At 48.3% G+C, this 17,764-nt stretch overlaps 2 protein-coding genes across 2 annotated transcripts in view; both read right to left on the reverse strand.

The window, feature by feature from the left end:
• The window catches only part of LOC311124275 (uncharacterized protein), a gene marked incomplete at its 5' end in the record, with an annotated part of 339,652 nt that overhangs the window by 101,768 nt on the left and 220,120 nt on the right, over positions 1-17,764 (reverse strand). The window lies entirely within an intron of this gene.
• On the reverse strand, positions 2,122-7,610 carry LOC311124292 (uncharacterized protein). The gene is made up of 8 exons (XM_084198460.1): positions 6,442-7,610; positions 6,074-6,287; positions 5,306-5,887; positions 4,916-5,128; positions 4,440-4,720; positions 3,980-4,242; positions 3,503-3,760; positions 2,122-3,324 (listed from the first exon to the last, which is right to left on the reverse strand). The coding sequence occupies exons 1-8, from the start codon at positions 7,105-7,107 to the stop codon at positions 2,388-2,390; spliced, it is 3,414 nt and encodes a 1,137-aa protein (XP_084054586.1). The 5' UTR covers positions 7,108-7,610; the 3' UTR covers positions 2,122-2,387.

Here is a 17,764-nt window from a genome sequence, read left to right on the forward strand (position 1 = left end):
GGGCTCTTTTCCATTTCTTACCACCGGGCCTTTTGCCTGTGGAAAACTGGTAGCTGCCCTGGGCATACTTTTGGCAGATGTCTCTCCAGTATGAGTCTGGCTTCCCCGTCTTGGTCATATCTGCAAACATGAGCTAAGTTAGACTAAACGACCAAGTTCTCTGTTGTGATTACATTCTCAATCAATTTAGCATAGATGTACAGTCGTGATAGTTTGCTCTGGCTATGGTACAGTAATACCAGGTCCATACCATTTTATAAAATTAATACTTCCATAGAATAATATGCTTGTACTCCAACACGTCAACTTAATTTTGTTATCTTAACAACCTGGTCAAAGTATCATCAATGTAGTCATATTTTGTACTTCTGAGGTCAAATTAAAGTCAGCGGAAAAGTTGCATCTCACAGAGGGGACTGTACTATGGGGGGCAGCGAGTCTACATCGACAATTTAAATACCAGGACCGACATAAAAACATGTACATTCAAATCGTACGTCCATGGAATAATTTGCCTGTACATATCGATATTATTTTTTTTGTTACGCTGACAAAGACCAAGTAACTACTCAATTTAGCATTGATGTATCTACTGTCTACTGTACGCGTACTGTACCACTACGTTCAGCGGATAAGTTACAGACAATAAGAATACGTTTATCGAGACAGTTAGTCTACATCGGTCAATCAACATAATTCAGAAATACATGTCGCTTATACATATAATTTGCATTTACATACCTATTTTTCTGTTGTTCTTTTCTTTTGTACGTCTTAAAAAAAGTTCTGTGCAGTACTGGCTCTTTCACTCAGCGCGCTGATTTGTAGTCTTCTGCAGTTTTACGTCACGTCAAAATGGGGCAAAAGGGTCACGTGACCCCTAGACCCACCTCTGTTCAGAATGGTTCGAAATGTGTTCGGAATTGTTCAGAATGGTTCGAAATGTGTTCGGAATTGTTCAGAATGGTTCGAAATGTGTTCGGAATTGTTCAGAATGGTTCGAAATGTGTTCGGAATTGTTCAGAATGGTTCGAAATGTGTTCGGAATTAGCAGTTGTTCAGAATATTTTCCTAATGTGGTTCGGATATTGTTAGGATGTATTTGCAGTCCAATTCTTGGCGGGTACGGCCAAAAATGGGGCAAAAGGGACTGCTAGGGGGGGGGGAGAAGGAAAAAGAGGGGGGGGGAGGGGGGGAAAGAGAAAAAACGGAAAGAGAAAAGGAGAAAAACAAACAATTTGTCATGTTTTTTTCTCCACTCACAACGCCTTTAAAGTTATTTTCACACGCATGTGCGCTTATTTTTATCACTTTTATCGACAACATTGACACTTTGTCTCCTGCAGGATTCGATCCGACGACGCTGTGCACCGTGGCAGCATGCACCAATACCATGCATTAACATAATTTTTCTTTCGTATAACGTGTATATTGCTTGTATTAAGTGAGTTGTGTGAATATTGCATGTATTGTTTAAAAGCAGCCAGAACCAAAATCATTGTGTGTGTGTTAACATACTTGGCCAATAAATCTGATTTTGATGTAATTAAAGTGCTATGTGTCATTCATCCTGATTAGGGGGTTAGTTGTCCCAGATATATATATATATATTTAGCAACTGTCCCAGACTGCGGGGGACCAGAAGTGGGTGAACAACCTGAACTTGTTCTTCAACAGGTTTGATCAGCCCCTACCCCGGCTGCTGCACACCTCAGGTGCACCCCCAGAACACTGCCCTACCCCCATCTCCACAGCACTCAGGTCACAGACCCCCACCGCTTTGGCTTCTCCTGCCCCATCCCTTTCATCTCACCTCTTACCCTCAGCTCCACCCCCTCTCAACACCCCCTACAACATCAAACACTGGTGAGAAAAGAGGTCAGGAAGATCAAAGCAAGAAAGTATGTATTTTCATTGGCAGAGGGCTTTCCAGGAGTGCTGATATTTAATAACAGCACTGGTAGCCTACTTAGTTACTTTGCAAGAGTTCTAGGAATAAAGTATAGGAGGTATAGGAGAAAAACAATCCAGAAGTCAAAATTTGAGAAACTTTGGTCAGTTTATTAAACCTGAAAGTATATATTTAGCAAATATATACATCTTTATTTTTTTGTTGTTTTTCTTTTTTAGAACACCATGCAATGCACAAACACAGAAATGAAAAACATAACTATATACAATACTTTACTATCTACACATTATTATACAATTTGACAAACTTTGGTCACTTTATTAAACCTGAAAGTATATATTTAACAAATATATACATCTATTTTTTTTTTATTGAATTTTTTAGAACACAGAAATGAAAAACTTAACTATATACAATACTTAACTATTTACACATAACTATTATATACAGTATTTATTTATTCATACATTTTCCTTTATTTCCCACTGGTCAACTGGTCCTTCCACTCTGCCAGGGTGAGTCCTGAGGCTGGACAGTACCACCGCCCCTTCAGCTGGGTGTGACCCCTACTTTTGTTTTTCCCCTGCCCACACTGCTTGCAAATGTACTGGTAGGTATCCCTGAACTTCTTGCGTGGAGGTTCACCCCTAGCCATCAGCTCCTCGTTCTCCTGGGCAGCTTTTTTCTGTCTCCACGTACGTTGCCTTGGCTGAACAGAGGTGCCAGGTGGTGGAGGGGCCAGGTACAGTGGATGGTCAGCAGGTGGCTGGAAGGGGGGAGGTGGCTGGAAGGGGGGAGGTGGCTGGAAGGGGAGAGGTGGCTGGAAGGGGGGAGGTGGCTGGTACGAAGGCCAGGCAGGAGATGGTGGTGGTGGCAGGTAATCCTGCTGGTACGAAGGCCAGGCAGGAGATGGTGGTGGTGGCAGGTAATCCTGCTGGTACGAGGGCCAGGCAGGAGATGGTGGTGGTGGCATGTAATCCTGCTGGTACGAGTCCCAGGCAGGAGATGGTGGTGGTGGCAGGTGACCCTGCTGGTACGAGGCCCAGGCAGGAGATGGGGGTGGTGGTGGTGGCAGGTGACCCTGCTGGTACGAGGCCCAGGCAGGAGATGGGGGTGGTGGCAGGTTACCATGCTCATACGAGGCTGAGCCAGCAGAACCAGGCCATACGTATGACCCAGGCTGGTAGTGCTGTGCCAAGGCAGAACGAACACTGTGCCGAGGGCGTATCACTGCCTCACCCTCCCGGTTCTCTGGCTCCTCAAACACCATAGCCTCATGCCCATGCTGCACAGGAGCAGCCGGAAGAGTCTGGGCTTCAGGGAGTGAGTCCTTGGCCAGTTCAAACCGTTTGGGGAGTATGGTGCCCTGCAGCAGCATGTCCCTGTCCTTCCTCTTATCCCTCCTAAGCAGCCTAAAAGACAAAAATGCATACAGTAGCTTCAGTTAGTTCTTTTATACATAGTAGCCTATCCTCCTATGTTTAGTATTTTCTAACAAGCAAGCAGTTGAAGGTTTTTCTTGCAGTTTAATAATATAATAATATAATGTCATTGTATAGGAAAGGTGCACACGTAAAAAACAAGACTCACCAAGAAGAGATTGTTGTGTTGTTTACTGGTATCAGAACCACGTTGGTCTTCTCCAGAACAACCCTGCTGTCCTCCAGCAGCTGTTTAAGATGGCTGTAGGCCACCACAATGGACTGTGGGATGGGCAGAGTTCTACTCCTTGTGTCCTTGGGCCTGTTTGGTGCTTGCTGAAACTCTTTTAAAAGTCTCAGGCAAACACATTCGCTGACCCTGTGGACTTCGGGGTCCTGGGCTGCCTGCCCGTGAGTCATGAACAGTCTGTGGGAAAGAAGGATGATATGGTCCGGACTTTAAACAAGGCTGTAAACAAAAAATAATAATAATAGCAACAACCTGTCACCTGTGAACAGCCCAATTTACCCCCCACAAACTAATATAATCACAAAATATTTTTTTCAATCCTGGTTTGACGCAGTACAGCCTTCTGATTCAATGATTTGTAATGAACCAAAATGATTAAGAATTGTGTCAAATCACCTCTCTGCCGCCTGCTGTCCAGGAGCAGAGCCACTCGGCTTCCTGGGCGCTCTCCAAGGTCCTGCCACGGTCTTCTTCCTCGCTTTCTGGCCGAACCTCAAAGGTTCCTTGTCCATAGCAGGGAGAGCCATGTAAAGATGGACTATGTCAGCCTCCTCTTTTGATGACAAGGCAGTGATGGTTCGGTTCAGGCCAACCAGGTAGGCTGCCAGGTCATCAACCGCATCCCAGCCCAAGACACCTCTGGAATCACATCGGCTATTCTGAAAAGTGAAAATCATGAAAAAAACACATGTAAATAAATGTGTAAATTTCTTTGAACTATTTGAGCAATGTTGACCTTTTTTCTCTCTCCATAAAACGTAATACTTGACGTTTTACTTGACAAACGTATGATACTTGTGGCATATCATTAGCGAACTTGTTACATATCTTGTTTTTGAGAAAGGTGTTACATTACCTGGTCTGATGTGCTGTCTTGTGTGTCGTCTTCCTCCACAATGATGTCCTCATCCAGGGATCTGGGTCCACTGTCACCCTCCAGTGTCACCTGGGCCTCCACGGCACATATTGGAGGATCAGGATCACCTACCCTAAGGTCAGCTACCTGGCACACCGTGACGTCAGGTTCACCCCCGTCGTCCTCGAGCTCCTCTGTGGGGATCTCTGGCAGCTGCTGTGGAACCAGCAGGTCGCCTCTATTGGACTGGGCCAACAGGTACTCCACAGCAATGCGCTCGCCTGTAACACATAGTGTTTAAACACATAGTTAAAGAAGAGGAAAGGACACAAACACAGACACAGACACATCTCCTACATGTAGAGCCCGATCTTCACTCCCACGTCCTCTGAGGAGGGGTGGAGGTGGCAGAGAAAAGAAAAGTGGGAGAGGAAGTAATACTCAAATGCTCAGTGCTGATCTGAGAGCTATCTCACCAGTAGGTTTTCCAGGTGGGGTGAATTCTGGAACCAGAGAACAACCAAGGACCCGCTGGCTCATGCTGTTTAGGTGAGACATCAAGCGAACATCAAATGTCCTCAGGGTTGATGCCCCCACCACAGCTACAGCTTCCTTTGCCCGGTTCATGTTCCACCTCGATACCCCCTCCAGCATGTACATTTGTGTGTGCAATGCATTGCATCGAAAGCCTAAGAAACAAAATACTCAGGTTAGGTCAACCATTATTATGAAGTCAATACATATTAACACCTATTAAATACAAAGTGACAATTACATTGTTATTTGAATAATTCAAGTGCATACTATGTCATAACACAGACTTTTTTTTAAGATCAGCATACGGCAAGTTAACATTTTGAATTTACCTGGAACAAAAGCACACTGGTGGCGGTGAAAACTCTCGAGGGAGGAGGACCCCCTCCCACACCTGAGGACGTCAAGGACTTTGCCACCCTTCTGCAGTGTCCCTGTCTTTGTGTACAACTCCACCCCTGCAGGGTCCTGGATGCACTCCAGGTGCTTCTGCTGCACCTCCCACACATGGTGCATGCTGTCAGGGTTCACTAGACGCAGCCCCGTGGTGTCAGTCAGCTCCCACATCGATTCGAGCAGCCCCGAAATCATGACCCGGATTTCCTCCACTGCACGGGTCCTCCGCCTGCAGTGCTTTGCCATTTCACCAGTGCTGATACTGGCCAAGAGCAGTGCCTCAGTGGGAGCATTTCCGCCATGGCTGCTCTTCCACTCCCCTTTCTTGGCCTCCTTAAGCCGTTGCACATCCTCCTGATCCCACTCAAAGATACAGGCGGAAAGTTTGGAGCAAAAGGTACCGTAGAGAGGGTGGTGCTCAGTAGTGAGGCCGCAGTTAAACCTTCGCATGAAGTGGAAGACGTCTAAACGGACGACAAACTTCCATGGTCGAAAGAGTCTCAGCACTGACGACACACCTGTGAAAGACAAACATTGATTATTACAGACGTGATCATCTATTTTTTGGGCAATTACATTACATTGTTAGTTTATAGATTACTATCACCATTTTTCTCTTTTTTTAACATCATAATTAACTTTAGTTAATTACATACTGTAATCTGCAATGTATATTTCATAAAGTAACAATTTCAGCATCCCACCTGACTGGCTGCAGCAGTCCCGGTCAACATAGATAGCCTCAGGCTCAGCTTGTCCAGCATTCTCATAACGTGTGACGATGCCCTGGCACAACTCTTCCAGCCCTGCACCTTCACCTGTCGTCAGAACACTGTTCAGAACCTGGCCAAGCTCGTTGCCGATGTTGGACATCCATGCAGCGGTGTCCCCTATACTGCCAGCCAGCTTCTTGGTGATCTGAAAAACAAACAAAAACAGAACGTTCTAAAAAAAACTGTACAAACTTACTAAAATTAATACTATTTCATCATTAGGATGATAAAGTAAACTATTTATATCCATTCCAATTGGTTAACATCAGAGTAAATAAAATTAATGCTAAAACCCTCACCTTCTTTGTAGAGTCCATCTTCAGAATTCTACCATAGGTAGAGGTGATCACCCCCTTCATCTCTTCCAGGTGGCTGAGGATGTCGTTGGAGTGGACCGTCTCAAACCACTGGGCAAGTGGAAGGGGCCTGAAGGGTGGAGGAGGAAGATGGACAGCTGCAGAAGAGACGAAGGTAGCCATCTTCAAATGAAGCTCACAGTCAGACAGGTAGCGGATGGTCTGACGTGCCCACTCCTCGCTGTGTGCTTCCTCTACTGCAGACTGGAGGTAGGAGGAACTGTTCCCACTGGTCCTTGGCTTCAGGAAAGTCATACACTTCCTATCCAGGGCTAGCTGTGTAGTGAGGACAGCGGGAAACAGGCTCCTATGTGCCACATCCAGTTGAGCAAGGATTTCCTGGCTCCATGGGCAGACCGGCAGCATACACTTGCTGCAACGTGGATAGTCCCCTCCCACAAGGTAGTAGCGGGTATCCACATCTATCACCTCCCTCACCTTCGGGTAGATCCCTGAGTGGTGCATTTTCCGGTCACACCGCGTGCATTTCAGAGGAATCCCCCACATCCTCATTGGTGCCCAGAGGAACATCCTCTGCCGGAAGTGCCACCCGGGCTCGGGAGGAGACGGTTTGTGCTGCAGTGGTGGATGAAACCAGCACGCCTCCATTTTCTGCCTCAGCTGACCTGTAGGCTCATAGAGGACCTTGGCAATCCACACCCGATCTGCTGGCTGTATAACCTTTTTGAATTGATTGGGGAGAAAAGCTTCCCAATCAATGGAAGCTGGCCTAAGTGGAGTTTGAGGAGTGTGGCGTGGCGTGCTGGAGCAACCTGTTGGAGGAGGGAGCAGAGATGTAGTTGTCGGCGGAGATGGTGTGGGCTGTAGAGATGGTGTGGCCGTTAGCCGTGGAGATGGTGTGGGCCGCGGAGATGGTGTGGGCCCTGGAGATGGTGTGGGCCGCGGAGTTGGTGTGGGCCGCGGAGATGGTGTGGCCGTTAGCCGCGGAGATGGTGTTGGCCGTGGGGATGGTGTGGTGGAGCTACCTGTTGAAGTTGGCGATGGAGGTTGAGCCAACCAGGATAAATAATGGAACTGTTCTATATGCTCCAACAGGCCAACAGAACCTTGGACCTTGGCCCCACAGGTGTCACATGTCTCCTCTACATGGCGGTCAGAAAGGTGCATGGAGAATTTTTCTGCCTTCACAACCTGATTGCACTGACAGCACTTTACTGTTCTGTCTGCACTGGTGCCTCCGCCTGCCTGCCTTGAGCCTCCACCTGCCTCATAGGAGCCTCCGCCTGCCTGCCTTGAGCCTCCACCTGCCTCATAGGAGCCTTCTCTTGCCTGCCTGGAGCCTCCACCTGCCTCATAGGAGCCTCCACCTGCCTCATAGGAGCCTCCACCTGCCTCTGATGCATCTGACTGAAGGGGGGAGGCAGGATTTCAAGTACAAAAGAGGCTCATGCTACTTGTAATAAATAATTTCACCAATGATCCTACACTGTTAGTTTTCTCCAAATTTGTGCACATAGGGTATGATCCATCAAATAATCGACTTCATGCTACAGCAACTTATCATCACTTAAATGAAATAAATCATCATATAACCTACCTTATGGAACCCACAAGAGCATTTTAGGTGTCTCCCGAACAGATCCACCTTACTCTTGCTCTGCAGCGGGCAAGCATCTATACACTCCAGGGCTCTTTTCCATTTCTTACCACCGGGCCTTTTGCCTGTGGAAAACTGGTAGCTGCCCTGGGCATACTTTTGGCAGATGTCTCTCCAGTATGAGTCTGGCTTCCCCGTCTTGGTCATATCTGCAAACATGAGCTAAGTTAGACTAAACGACCAAGTTCTCTGTTGTGATTACATTCTCAATCAATTTAGCATAGATGTACAGTCGTGATAGTTTGCTCTGGCTATGGTACAGTAATACCAGGTCCATACCATTTTATAAAATTAATACTTCCATAGAATAATATGCTTGTACTCCAACACGTCAACTTAATTTTGTTATCTTAACAACCTGGTCAAAGTATCATCAATGTAGTCATATTTTGTACTTCTGAGGTCAAATTAAAGTCAGCGGAAAAGTTGCATCTCACAGAGGGGACTGTACTATGGGGGGCAGCGAGTCTACATCGACAATTTAAATACCAGGACCGACATAAAAACATGTACATTCAAATCGTACGTCCATGGAATAATTTGCCTGTACATATCGATATTATTTTTTTTGTTACGCTGACAAAGACCAAGTAACTACTCAATTTAGCATTGATGTATCTACTGTCTACTGTACGCGTACTGTACCACTACGTTCAGCGGATAAGTTACAGACAATAAGAATACGTTTATCGAGACAGTTAGTCTACATCGGTCAATCAACATAATTCAGAAATACATGTCGCTTATACATATAATTTGCATTTACATACCTATTTTTCTGTTGTTCTTTTCTTTTGTACGTCTTAAAAAAAGTTCTGTGCAGTACTGGCTCTTTCACTCAGCGCGCTGATTTGTAGTCTTCTGCAGTTTTACGTCACGTCAAAATGGGGCAAAAGGGTCACGTGACCCCTAGACCCACCTCTGTTCAGAATGGTTCGAAATGTGTTCGGAATTGTTCAGAATGGTTCGAAATGTGTTCGGAATTGTTCAGAATGGTTCGAAATGTGTTCGGAATTGTTCAGAATGGTTCGAAATGTGTTCGGAATTGTTCAGAATGGTTCGAAATGTGTTCGGAATTAGCAGTTGTTCAGAATATTTTCCTAATGTGGTTCGGATATTGTTAGGATGTATTTGCAGTCCAATTCTTGGCGGGTACGGCCACAAAGCTACCTGCCGGTATCATTTTTTATTATGGAAGATTGAATCAATTCTGTTTCAAACGGTTTGTTTGGAATGATTTGTAGCTATCGTCTCGACTTTTTCTGTGAATTAGAGTCCATCCAACTCAATTTCCCTACCGGAAAAACGCAATTTCTGTAAAGTGTATTCACGCACGCAAATTCAGGAAGAAACTGAAGAGCAGATGGCTTGACCGCGTTTTGCGAGTGTCGCATCACTTGACCGCAGTCAATATTGGACTAGGAATCCCCCTCCAGAGTAGTACAATGGGATTGCAGTATTGATGAGGGCAAGTCTATGAGACATTTAAGTTGTGCAAATAACGTTTTGTTGTTGGCCAGCTTGTTAATGGTATACACATCTTACAGAGTAGCTTTATCAATTCCTACATTAAAAAAACGACATATTTAAGCTCAGAACATCATTTAAAAAAAAACACGCATCCGTTCAACAACTGCTCCTTCCAAGACAGTAACGTTACTTACTGTTGTTAATCAGATCTTCCGTCTCCTCCCCCTCCTCCTCTTCTTCCCCCTCCTCCTCCTCTTCCTCTTCTTCCCCCTCCTCCTCCTCTTCTTCTTCCTCCTCCTCCTTCAACGTGACAGTTACCTCTCCCTCCTTCACTCCAAAAAAAGCCTTGTCTTTATTCTCTTCATCTTTCACTGTAACAGTCTCACCACCCTCCTCTTCTTTTGTTACTGTGACAACCTCCTCTTCCTCCCCCTCTTTCACTCTGAACGCGTCTTCCTCATCTTTCACTGTAACATCCTCCTCCTCTTTCACTCTGAACGCGTCTTCCTCTTCTTTCACTGTAACATCCTCCTCCTCTTTCACTCTGAACGCGTCTTCCTCTTCTTTCACTGTAACGTCTTTCTCTTCTTCTTTCACGGTAACAGCTTCACCCTCTACTTGTTTTTGTATTGTAACATCCTCCTCTTCCTCCTCCTCTTTCACTAGAGCTTCTTTCTCCGTCCAGCAGACCTCCTCTTCTTTAGCAGGAGGAGAGTAGCTTAGTGAGCTCATGGTCGACGATGTTAGCTAGCTAGCAAGTTAGCGACTAGACTAGTGATAGGCTAATTTATGAAGCCAGTTACCGTTACCTGACTAAACGTAAATATGACATTAAATGCGGAAACTAGTTATAAGACATTAGTATGTTTAAAATTCAGAGGCAAATTTACACTGAAACAGTCTGATCAGCTTGAACGTTTCGACCATGTTGGCTAGCAAACTCTCGAGGTGGCTGACTCGTCGTTGTTGAAGAAACGTCCCGTCCACTAGATTATACGTCACACTAGAAGCATCGCCTGAAAGACGCACATCGCCATCTGCTGACTGGAGTGGGTAACGCAGTTGAGAGAAACGTTTATTTTATTTCCAGACAAAAAGTGATATTTTTTCATTAAATAATAATAGTATTTTCAAACTAGTGCAGATTCGTAATAAGTATGAATGTAAAACCTACTTCTTTCCACATCTTACCAACCCAACAGATGTGTCCACTACAGTCAATACTAACCAATGTGGTGGGTCTTTCCACATCCTACCAACCCAACAGATGGATGGGCACCACAAACTCTGGATCCAGGGCGGTGACCCCAGGGATGAAGTCACCAGAAAACTCTGGATCCAGGGCGGTGACCCCAGGGATGAAGGCACCACAAACTCTGGATCCAGGGCGGTGATCCCAGGGATGAAGGTACCAGAAAACTCTGGATCCAGGGCGGTGACCCCAGGGATTAAGGTACCAGAAACTCTGGATCCAGGGCGGTGAGGCTGTTTGAAGCCTGTGTCAGGTCCGGGCTTCCCATCGCCAAGGACAGTAGGGAGGCTATATATACAGGGGGGTACCGGTGCAGTAATGTTATTGGTAACAACATGTGTTTAGCAGATGTTATAGCGGGTGATAACAGTAGGGAGGCTATATATATACAGGGGGGTACCGGTACAGTAATGTTATTGGTAACAACATGTGTTTAGCAGATGTTATAGCGTGTGATAACAGTAGGGAGGCTATATATACAGGGGGGGTACCGGTGCAGTAATGTTATTGTGGGTGTAGTGAAATGCTTGTGCTTCTAGCTCCGACAGTGCAGTAATAGCTAACAAGTCATATCTAACCATTCCACAACATATACCCAATACACACAAAACTAGTAAGCAATGAATTAAGAATATATAAATACATATATGGACGAGCAATGACAGAGCGGCATGGACTAAGGTACAGTAGAATAGTATAGAATACAGTATATATGTCACGGTTTCGGCCGAGGCGGCTCCTCCTCCTTGTTCGGGCAGGTTTCGCCGGTCGTCGTCTCCGGAGTTCTAGCTGCCACCGCTCTATGTTTCGTGTTTGATTGGTTTTGTCTGTTAGTCACACCTGTTTTGTGTTATGTCTCATTTAGCACCCTATTTAGTTTCCTTGTTGTTAGTTTAGTGTTGTGTGTAATTGTTCGTGTCGTGTTGTTGCGCTACCCGTGTCGGTATGCTATTTTCATAGCTTCCTCCTTGTGTTTAGGAGAGTATTTACGCACCTGTGTGTGCGCTCGCTATTTACGCCTGTGTGCGTCCTTTTGCCTCCGGGCTGTTTGGATTTATTTTTTGTGTGCTCTAGTAAAGTCTTGTTGGACTTATCCTCTGCTTCCTGCGCCTGATTCTACACCACACCAATCCACAGCAACGTGACAGAATTACACACCTCGACATGGAATCAGCAGGAGCACCCGTGGACATCATGGAGGAGCGTCTCCTTGGTCAAGAGCACCGAATCAACCGGATCGGGCACGCCTTGGAGGGCGTCATGGACACCCTTCGTCGATGGGAAACCAGCGGGGTTCCCACAGCCCCACCTATCGCACCATCACCACCGGACAGCCAGCCCGTCCATCGACCGGAACCCAGTGGGATTCAGCTCTCGCTCCCGAGGGCGTACGACGGCACCGCTGCCGGGTGTCAGGGGTTCCTCTTACAAGTGGAGCTCTACCTTGCCACCATACACCCGGCGCCCTCGGGATACGAGAGCGTTTCCGCCCTCATCTCCTGTCTCACCGGCAAGGCGTTGGAGTGGGCCAATGCCGAATGGAGGGGAATAGACGCCGCCACAGTCACCTATGCGGAGTTCTCCCGCCGCTTCCGTGCTGTCTTCGACCATCCACCAGAGGGGAAAGCGGCGGGGGAACGTCTATTCCACCTCCGACAGGGGATGAGGAGCGCTCAAGTGTTTGCGCTGGAGTTCCGGACTCTAGCGGCTGATGCTGGGTGGAATGAGAGGGCCCTCATAGACCACTTTAGGTGTAGCCTTCGGGAGGACGTCCGCAGGGAGTTAGCATGCAGGGACACTACACTAACATTTGACCAGCTGGTGGACATGGCCATTCGACTGGACACCCTGCTTGCGACCTGCGGACGTCCCAGGTGGGGGCCTCCCATTCCACCCTCCAGCGCCTCCGAGCAGAGTCCGATGGAGCTTGGAGGTGCTGGCGCTAGAGGGAGAAGAGGTAGGAGCCCGAGGGGGGCAGTCTCCTGCACCAGGTGTGGCCGCGGAGGGCACACCGCGGCTAGGTGCTGGGGAGGGTCCCCTGGTAAGGGAGATGGCAGGTCATACAGTGGGGAGTCCTCCCAGGTGAGTAGGCGCCCTACTTACCCAGAGCTTTCTGTCGTACACATTACATTACCTGTTTGTTTCCCACAGGTTGCACCTCGTTCCCAGCATAAGGCGCTAGTCGATTCAGGCGCAGCTGGGAATTTTGTAGATCGGAAATTCTGTGTTAAGTTAGGGATTCCCCTCCTTCCAGTCGAAAAACCCTTTCCTGTACATGCCTTAGATAGTCGTCCGTTAGGATCTGGGTTGATTGGGGAGGTCACAGCGCCACTTAGGATGATGACGCAGGGGGGTCATGAGGAGACGATTCAACTCTATCTGATCGACTCTCCTGCGTATCCGGTGGTACTGGGGCTTCCCTGGTTGATGACCCATGATCCTACTATTTCGTGGCGAGAGAAGGCTCTTAAAGGGTGGTCTGCTCAGTGTGAGGGGTTATGTCTGGGTGTTTCCGTAGGGGCGACCTCGGTGGAGAGTCCGAACCAGATGCCAGCACTGCACATTCCTCCTGAGTATGAGGATTTGGCACTCGTGTTTAGTAAGACCAGAGCGGCACGGTTGCCACCTCATAGACAAGGGGATTGTGCGATAGACCTCCAGACAGGAGCCGCGCTTCCGCGGAGCCATGTGTATCCTTTGTCACAGGAGGAGAAAAGGGCAATGGAAACTTACGTTGCCGAGTCTATGAGACAGGGATACATACGGTCCTCCACTTCTCCCGCGTCCTCGAGCTTCTTTTTTGTGAAGAAAAAGGATGGAGGTTTGCGTCCGTGTATTGATTACCGCGGTCTCAATCAGGTGACTGTGAAATATAGTTATCCACTCCCGCTGATTGGGACCATGACGGAGTCATTACACGGGGCACGGTTCTTCACAAAATTGGACCTCAGGAGCGCATATAACTTGGTGCGCATTAGGGAGGGCGATGAGTGGAAGACAGCATTTAGTACTACCTCCGGCCATTACAAGTATCTCGTCATGCCATATGGGTTAATGAATGCTCCATCAGTCTTCCAATCGTTTGTAGATGAAATTTTCCGGGACATGCAGGCGCAGGGAGTAGTGGTGTACATAGATGATATTCTTGTGTACAGTTCTACTCGGGCCGAGCATGTAGCCCTGGTGCGCAGGGTATTGAGGAGACTGTTGGAGCATGACCTGTATGTCAAAGCTGAGAAATGTCTGTTCTTTCAGGAGTCAGTTTCCTTTTTGGGTTACCAGTTGTCTGCGTCAGGGGTGAGAATGGAGGTGGACCGAGTGTCCGCCGTGCGTAATTGGCAAACCCCAACTACGGTTAAAGAGGTGCAGCGGTTCTTGGGTTTTGCGAATTACTACCGGAGGTTTATCCGGGGTTTTGGACAGGTGGCAGCTCCCATAACGTCTCTTCTGAAGTGGGGTCCGGTGCGCTTGCAGTGGTCGGCTGAGGCGGACAGGGCCTTTGGGAGACTGAAGGACCTGTTTACCTCGGCTCCGGTGTTGGCGCACCCGGATCCCACTTTACCCTTCCAAGTTGAGGTGGACGCGTCTGAGGCCGGTAACGGGGCAGTTCTTTCTCAACGATCCGGTACACCACCTAAGCTCCGCCCCTGTGCCTTTTATTCTAAGAAGCTCAGTCCGGCGGAGCGGAATTATGACGTAGGGGACAGGGAGCTGTTAGCCGTAGTACAGGCCCTAAAGGTGTGGAGGCATTGGCTTGAGGGGGCTCAGCACCCTTTCCTCATTCTGACCGACCATCGTAACCTGGAATACATTCGGGCAGCTAGGAGACTGAATCCTCGCCAGGCTCGATGGACTATGTTTCTCGCCAGGTTTGTGTTCAAGATCACTTACATCCCTGGGTCCCAGAACGGGAAGGCAGATGCTCTGTCCCGTCGGTATGACACGGAGGAGAGGTGCGTGGAGTCCATTCCCATACTACCGGAGTCTTGTCTGGTGGCACCGGTGGTGTGGGAGGTTGATGCGGAGATCGAGCGGGCGTTACGCACCGACCCTAGTCCTCCACAGTGTCCGGTGGGTCGGGCGTACGTCCCGCTCGAGGTCCGGGATCGGCTGATTTATTGGGCTCACACGTCCCCCTCCTCTGGACATCCAGGTATTGGCCGGACAGTGCACTGCCTTAGTACGAAGTACTGGTGGCCAACGTTAGCCAGGGATGTGAGGGTTTATGTCTCCTCCTGCTCAGTGTGTGCCCAGTGTAAGGCGCCCAGACACTTGCCCAGGGGTAAATTACAGCCCCTGCCCGTTCCACAACGACCCTGGTCTCACCTCTCGGTGGATTTTGTTACCGATCTTCCCTCCTCACAGGGGAATACCACCATCCTGGTCGTTGTGGATCGGTTCTCGAAGGCCTGTCGTCTCCTTCCCATGCCGGGTCTTCCTACTGCCCTACAGACCGCTGAGGCTCTATTTACTCACGTCTTCCGGCATTACGGGGTGCCCGAGGATATAGTGTCCGATCGAGGCCCCCAGTTTACCTCCAGAGTCTGGAGAGCATTTATGGAACGTTTGGGGGTCTCGGTGAGCCTTACCTCGGGTTACCACCCGGAGAGTAATGGGCAGGTCGAAAGAGTCAACCAGGATGTGGGTAGGTTTCTGAGGTCATATTGTCAGGGCCGGCCGGAGGAGTGGGCGAGATATGTGCCCTGTGCCGAGATGGCACAGAACTCTCTCCGCCACTCCTCCACGAGACTAACCCCTTTCCAGTGTGTGTTAGGGTACCAGCCGGTTCTGGCACCGTGGCATGAGAGCCAGATCGAGGCCCCCGCTGTGGATGAGTGGGTGCGGCACTCGGAGGAGACGTGGAACGCTGCACACGTCCATCTGCAGCGTGCCATACGTCGACAGAAGACGAGCGCCGACCTACACCGCAGTGAGGGGCCAGTGTACGCACCTGGAGATCGAGTCTGGCTCTCAACCAGAAACCTGCCCCTCCGCCTGCCCTGCCGGAAGCTGGGTCGGCGGTTTGTGGGGCCTTTTAAAGTCCTGAGGAGATTGAACGAGGTGTGTTACAGGTTAGAACTACCTATTGATTACAAGAATATTAACCCCTCGTTCCATGTGTCTCTCCTCAGGCCGGTGGTAGCTGGTCCACTCCAGGACTTTGAGATTGAGGAGACTCCTCCGCCCCCGTTGGACATCGAGGGGGCTCCGGCGTACACTGTTCGGACCATCCTGGATTCGAGACGCTGGATGGGGGGGTCTCCAATATCTCGTGGAGTGGGAGGGGTACGGTCCGGAGGAGCGGTGCTGGGTGCCGAGGAGGGACATTCTGGATCCGTCCCTGATGACCGAATTCCATCGTGGTCATCCTACGCGCCCTGCTCCGCGTCCTCCTGGTCGTCCCCGAGGCCGGAGGCGGCGCGCGGCTGGATCCGCGCGTCAAGGGGGGGGTACTGTCACGGTTTCGGCCGAGGCGGCTCCTCCTCCTTGTTCGGGCAGGTTTCGCCGGTCGTCGTCTCCGGAGTTCTAGCTGCCACCGCTCTATGTTTCGTGTTTGATTGGTTTTGTCTGTTAGTCACACCTGTTTTGTGTTATGTCTCATTTAGCACCCTATTTAGTTTCCTTGTTGTTAGTTTAGTGTTGTGTGTAATTGTTCGTGTCGTGTTGTTGCGCTACCCGTGTCGGTACGCTATTTTCATAGCTTCCTCCTTGTGTTTAGGAGAGTATTTACGCACCTGTGTGTGCGCTCGCTATTTACGCCTGTGTGCGTCCTTTTGCCTCCGGGCTGTTTGGATTTATTTTTTGTGTGCTCTAGTAAAGTCTTGTTGGACTTATCCTCTGCTTCCTGTGCCTGATTCTACACCACACCAATCCCCAGCAACGTGACAATATACATATGAGATGAGTAATGCAAGATATGTAAACATTATTAAAGTGACTAAGATACCGTAGAATAGTATAGAATACAGTATATACATATGAGATGAGTAATGCAAGATATGTAAACATTATTAAAGTGACTAAGATACTGTAGAATAGTATAGAATACAGTATATACATATGAGATGAGTAATGCAAGATATGTAAACATTATTAAAGTGACTAAGATACCGTAGAATGGTATAGAATACAGTATATACATATGAGATGAGTAATGCAAGATATGTAGAAACCAAGATGGCGTAGTAGTGCAGTTGTGTTTTTATCGTCTGTCTGTAAATAGCCTGTAAATACCCTATTTTTTTCGTACATATTTCCCTATCAGACTTTTCATCCTTCTACAAGATATACTTTCCTGCAACCCACCTCACTCAATGTGGAACGGATTCTATTATTGACTTACCTTGACTTACCTTTATCTAGAATCTAGAATCTCCAGTTGAAACTAGCTAGCCAGCTAACTAGCTACTTGCTATTTGCTATTAGCCACAGCTAGCGGTGTTTCACCCAGGACATTGGATTTTTTTCTGCGGGATTAATTTTAATCACTGGACATTGATCACCGGATATTCGGCCAGTCTGCACAGCGCGTTATCGACCCAGAACATATCAGTTTTTCCGCCGGAATCACTGAATCACTGGACCTTTAACTCTGGATTCATCGCTACCAGCTAGCTACCACCAGCCAGCTACAACAAAACGGACGCTGTGGTCTGGCTAATCATCTGTCAACCGGACGGGACCACCTAGTGTTGACACGGAGCCCCGCCGATCCTACACGACTGGTCTGCCGACGAAATCGTCTGATGTGGTTACGACGTTAACCACGAAGATTCCATCCATCTGATAGCCCTGGCCCGCTAGCACACGCTAGCCGTGGCCTCTTACTAGTGCTTCACCACCGGACCTTATGATAACTCAGCTATACAGCTGATATCTGCTGGACTGTTCCTTTTTACGGTACTACATCCTGTTTATGTTTAGCC

Source organism: Coregonus lavaretus (genome assembly GCF_964263955.1).
Source record: "Coregonus lavaretus genome assembly, contig: HAP1_SCAFFOLD_69, whole genome shotgun sequence".
Lineage (NCBI taxonomy): Eukaryota > Metazoa > Chordata > Actinopteri > Salmoniformes > Salmonidae > Coregonus > Coregonus lavaretus.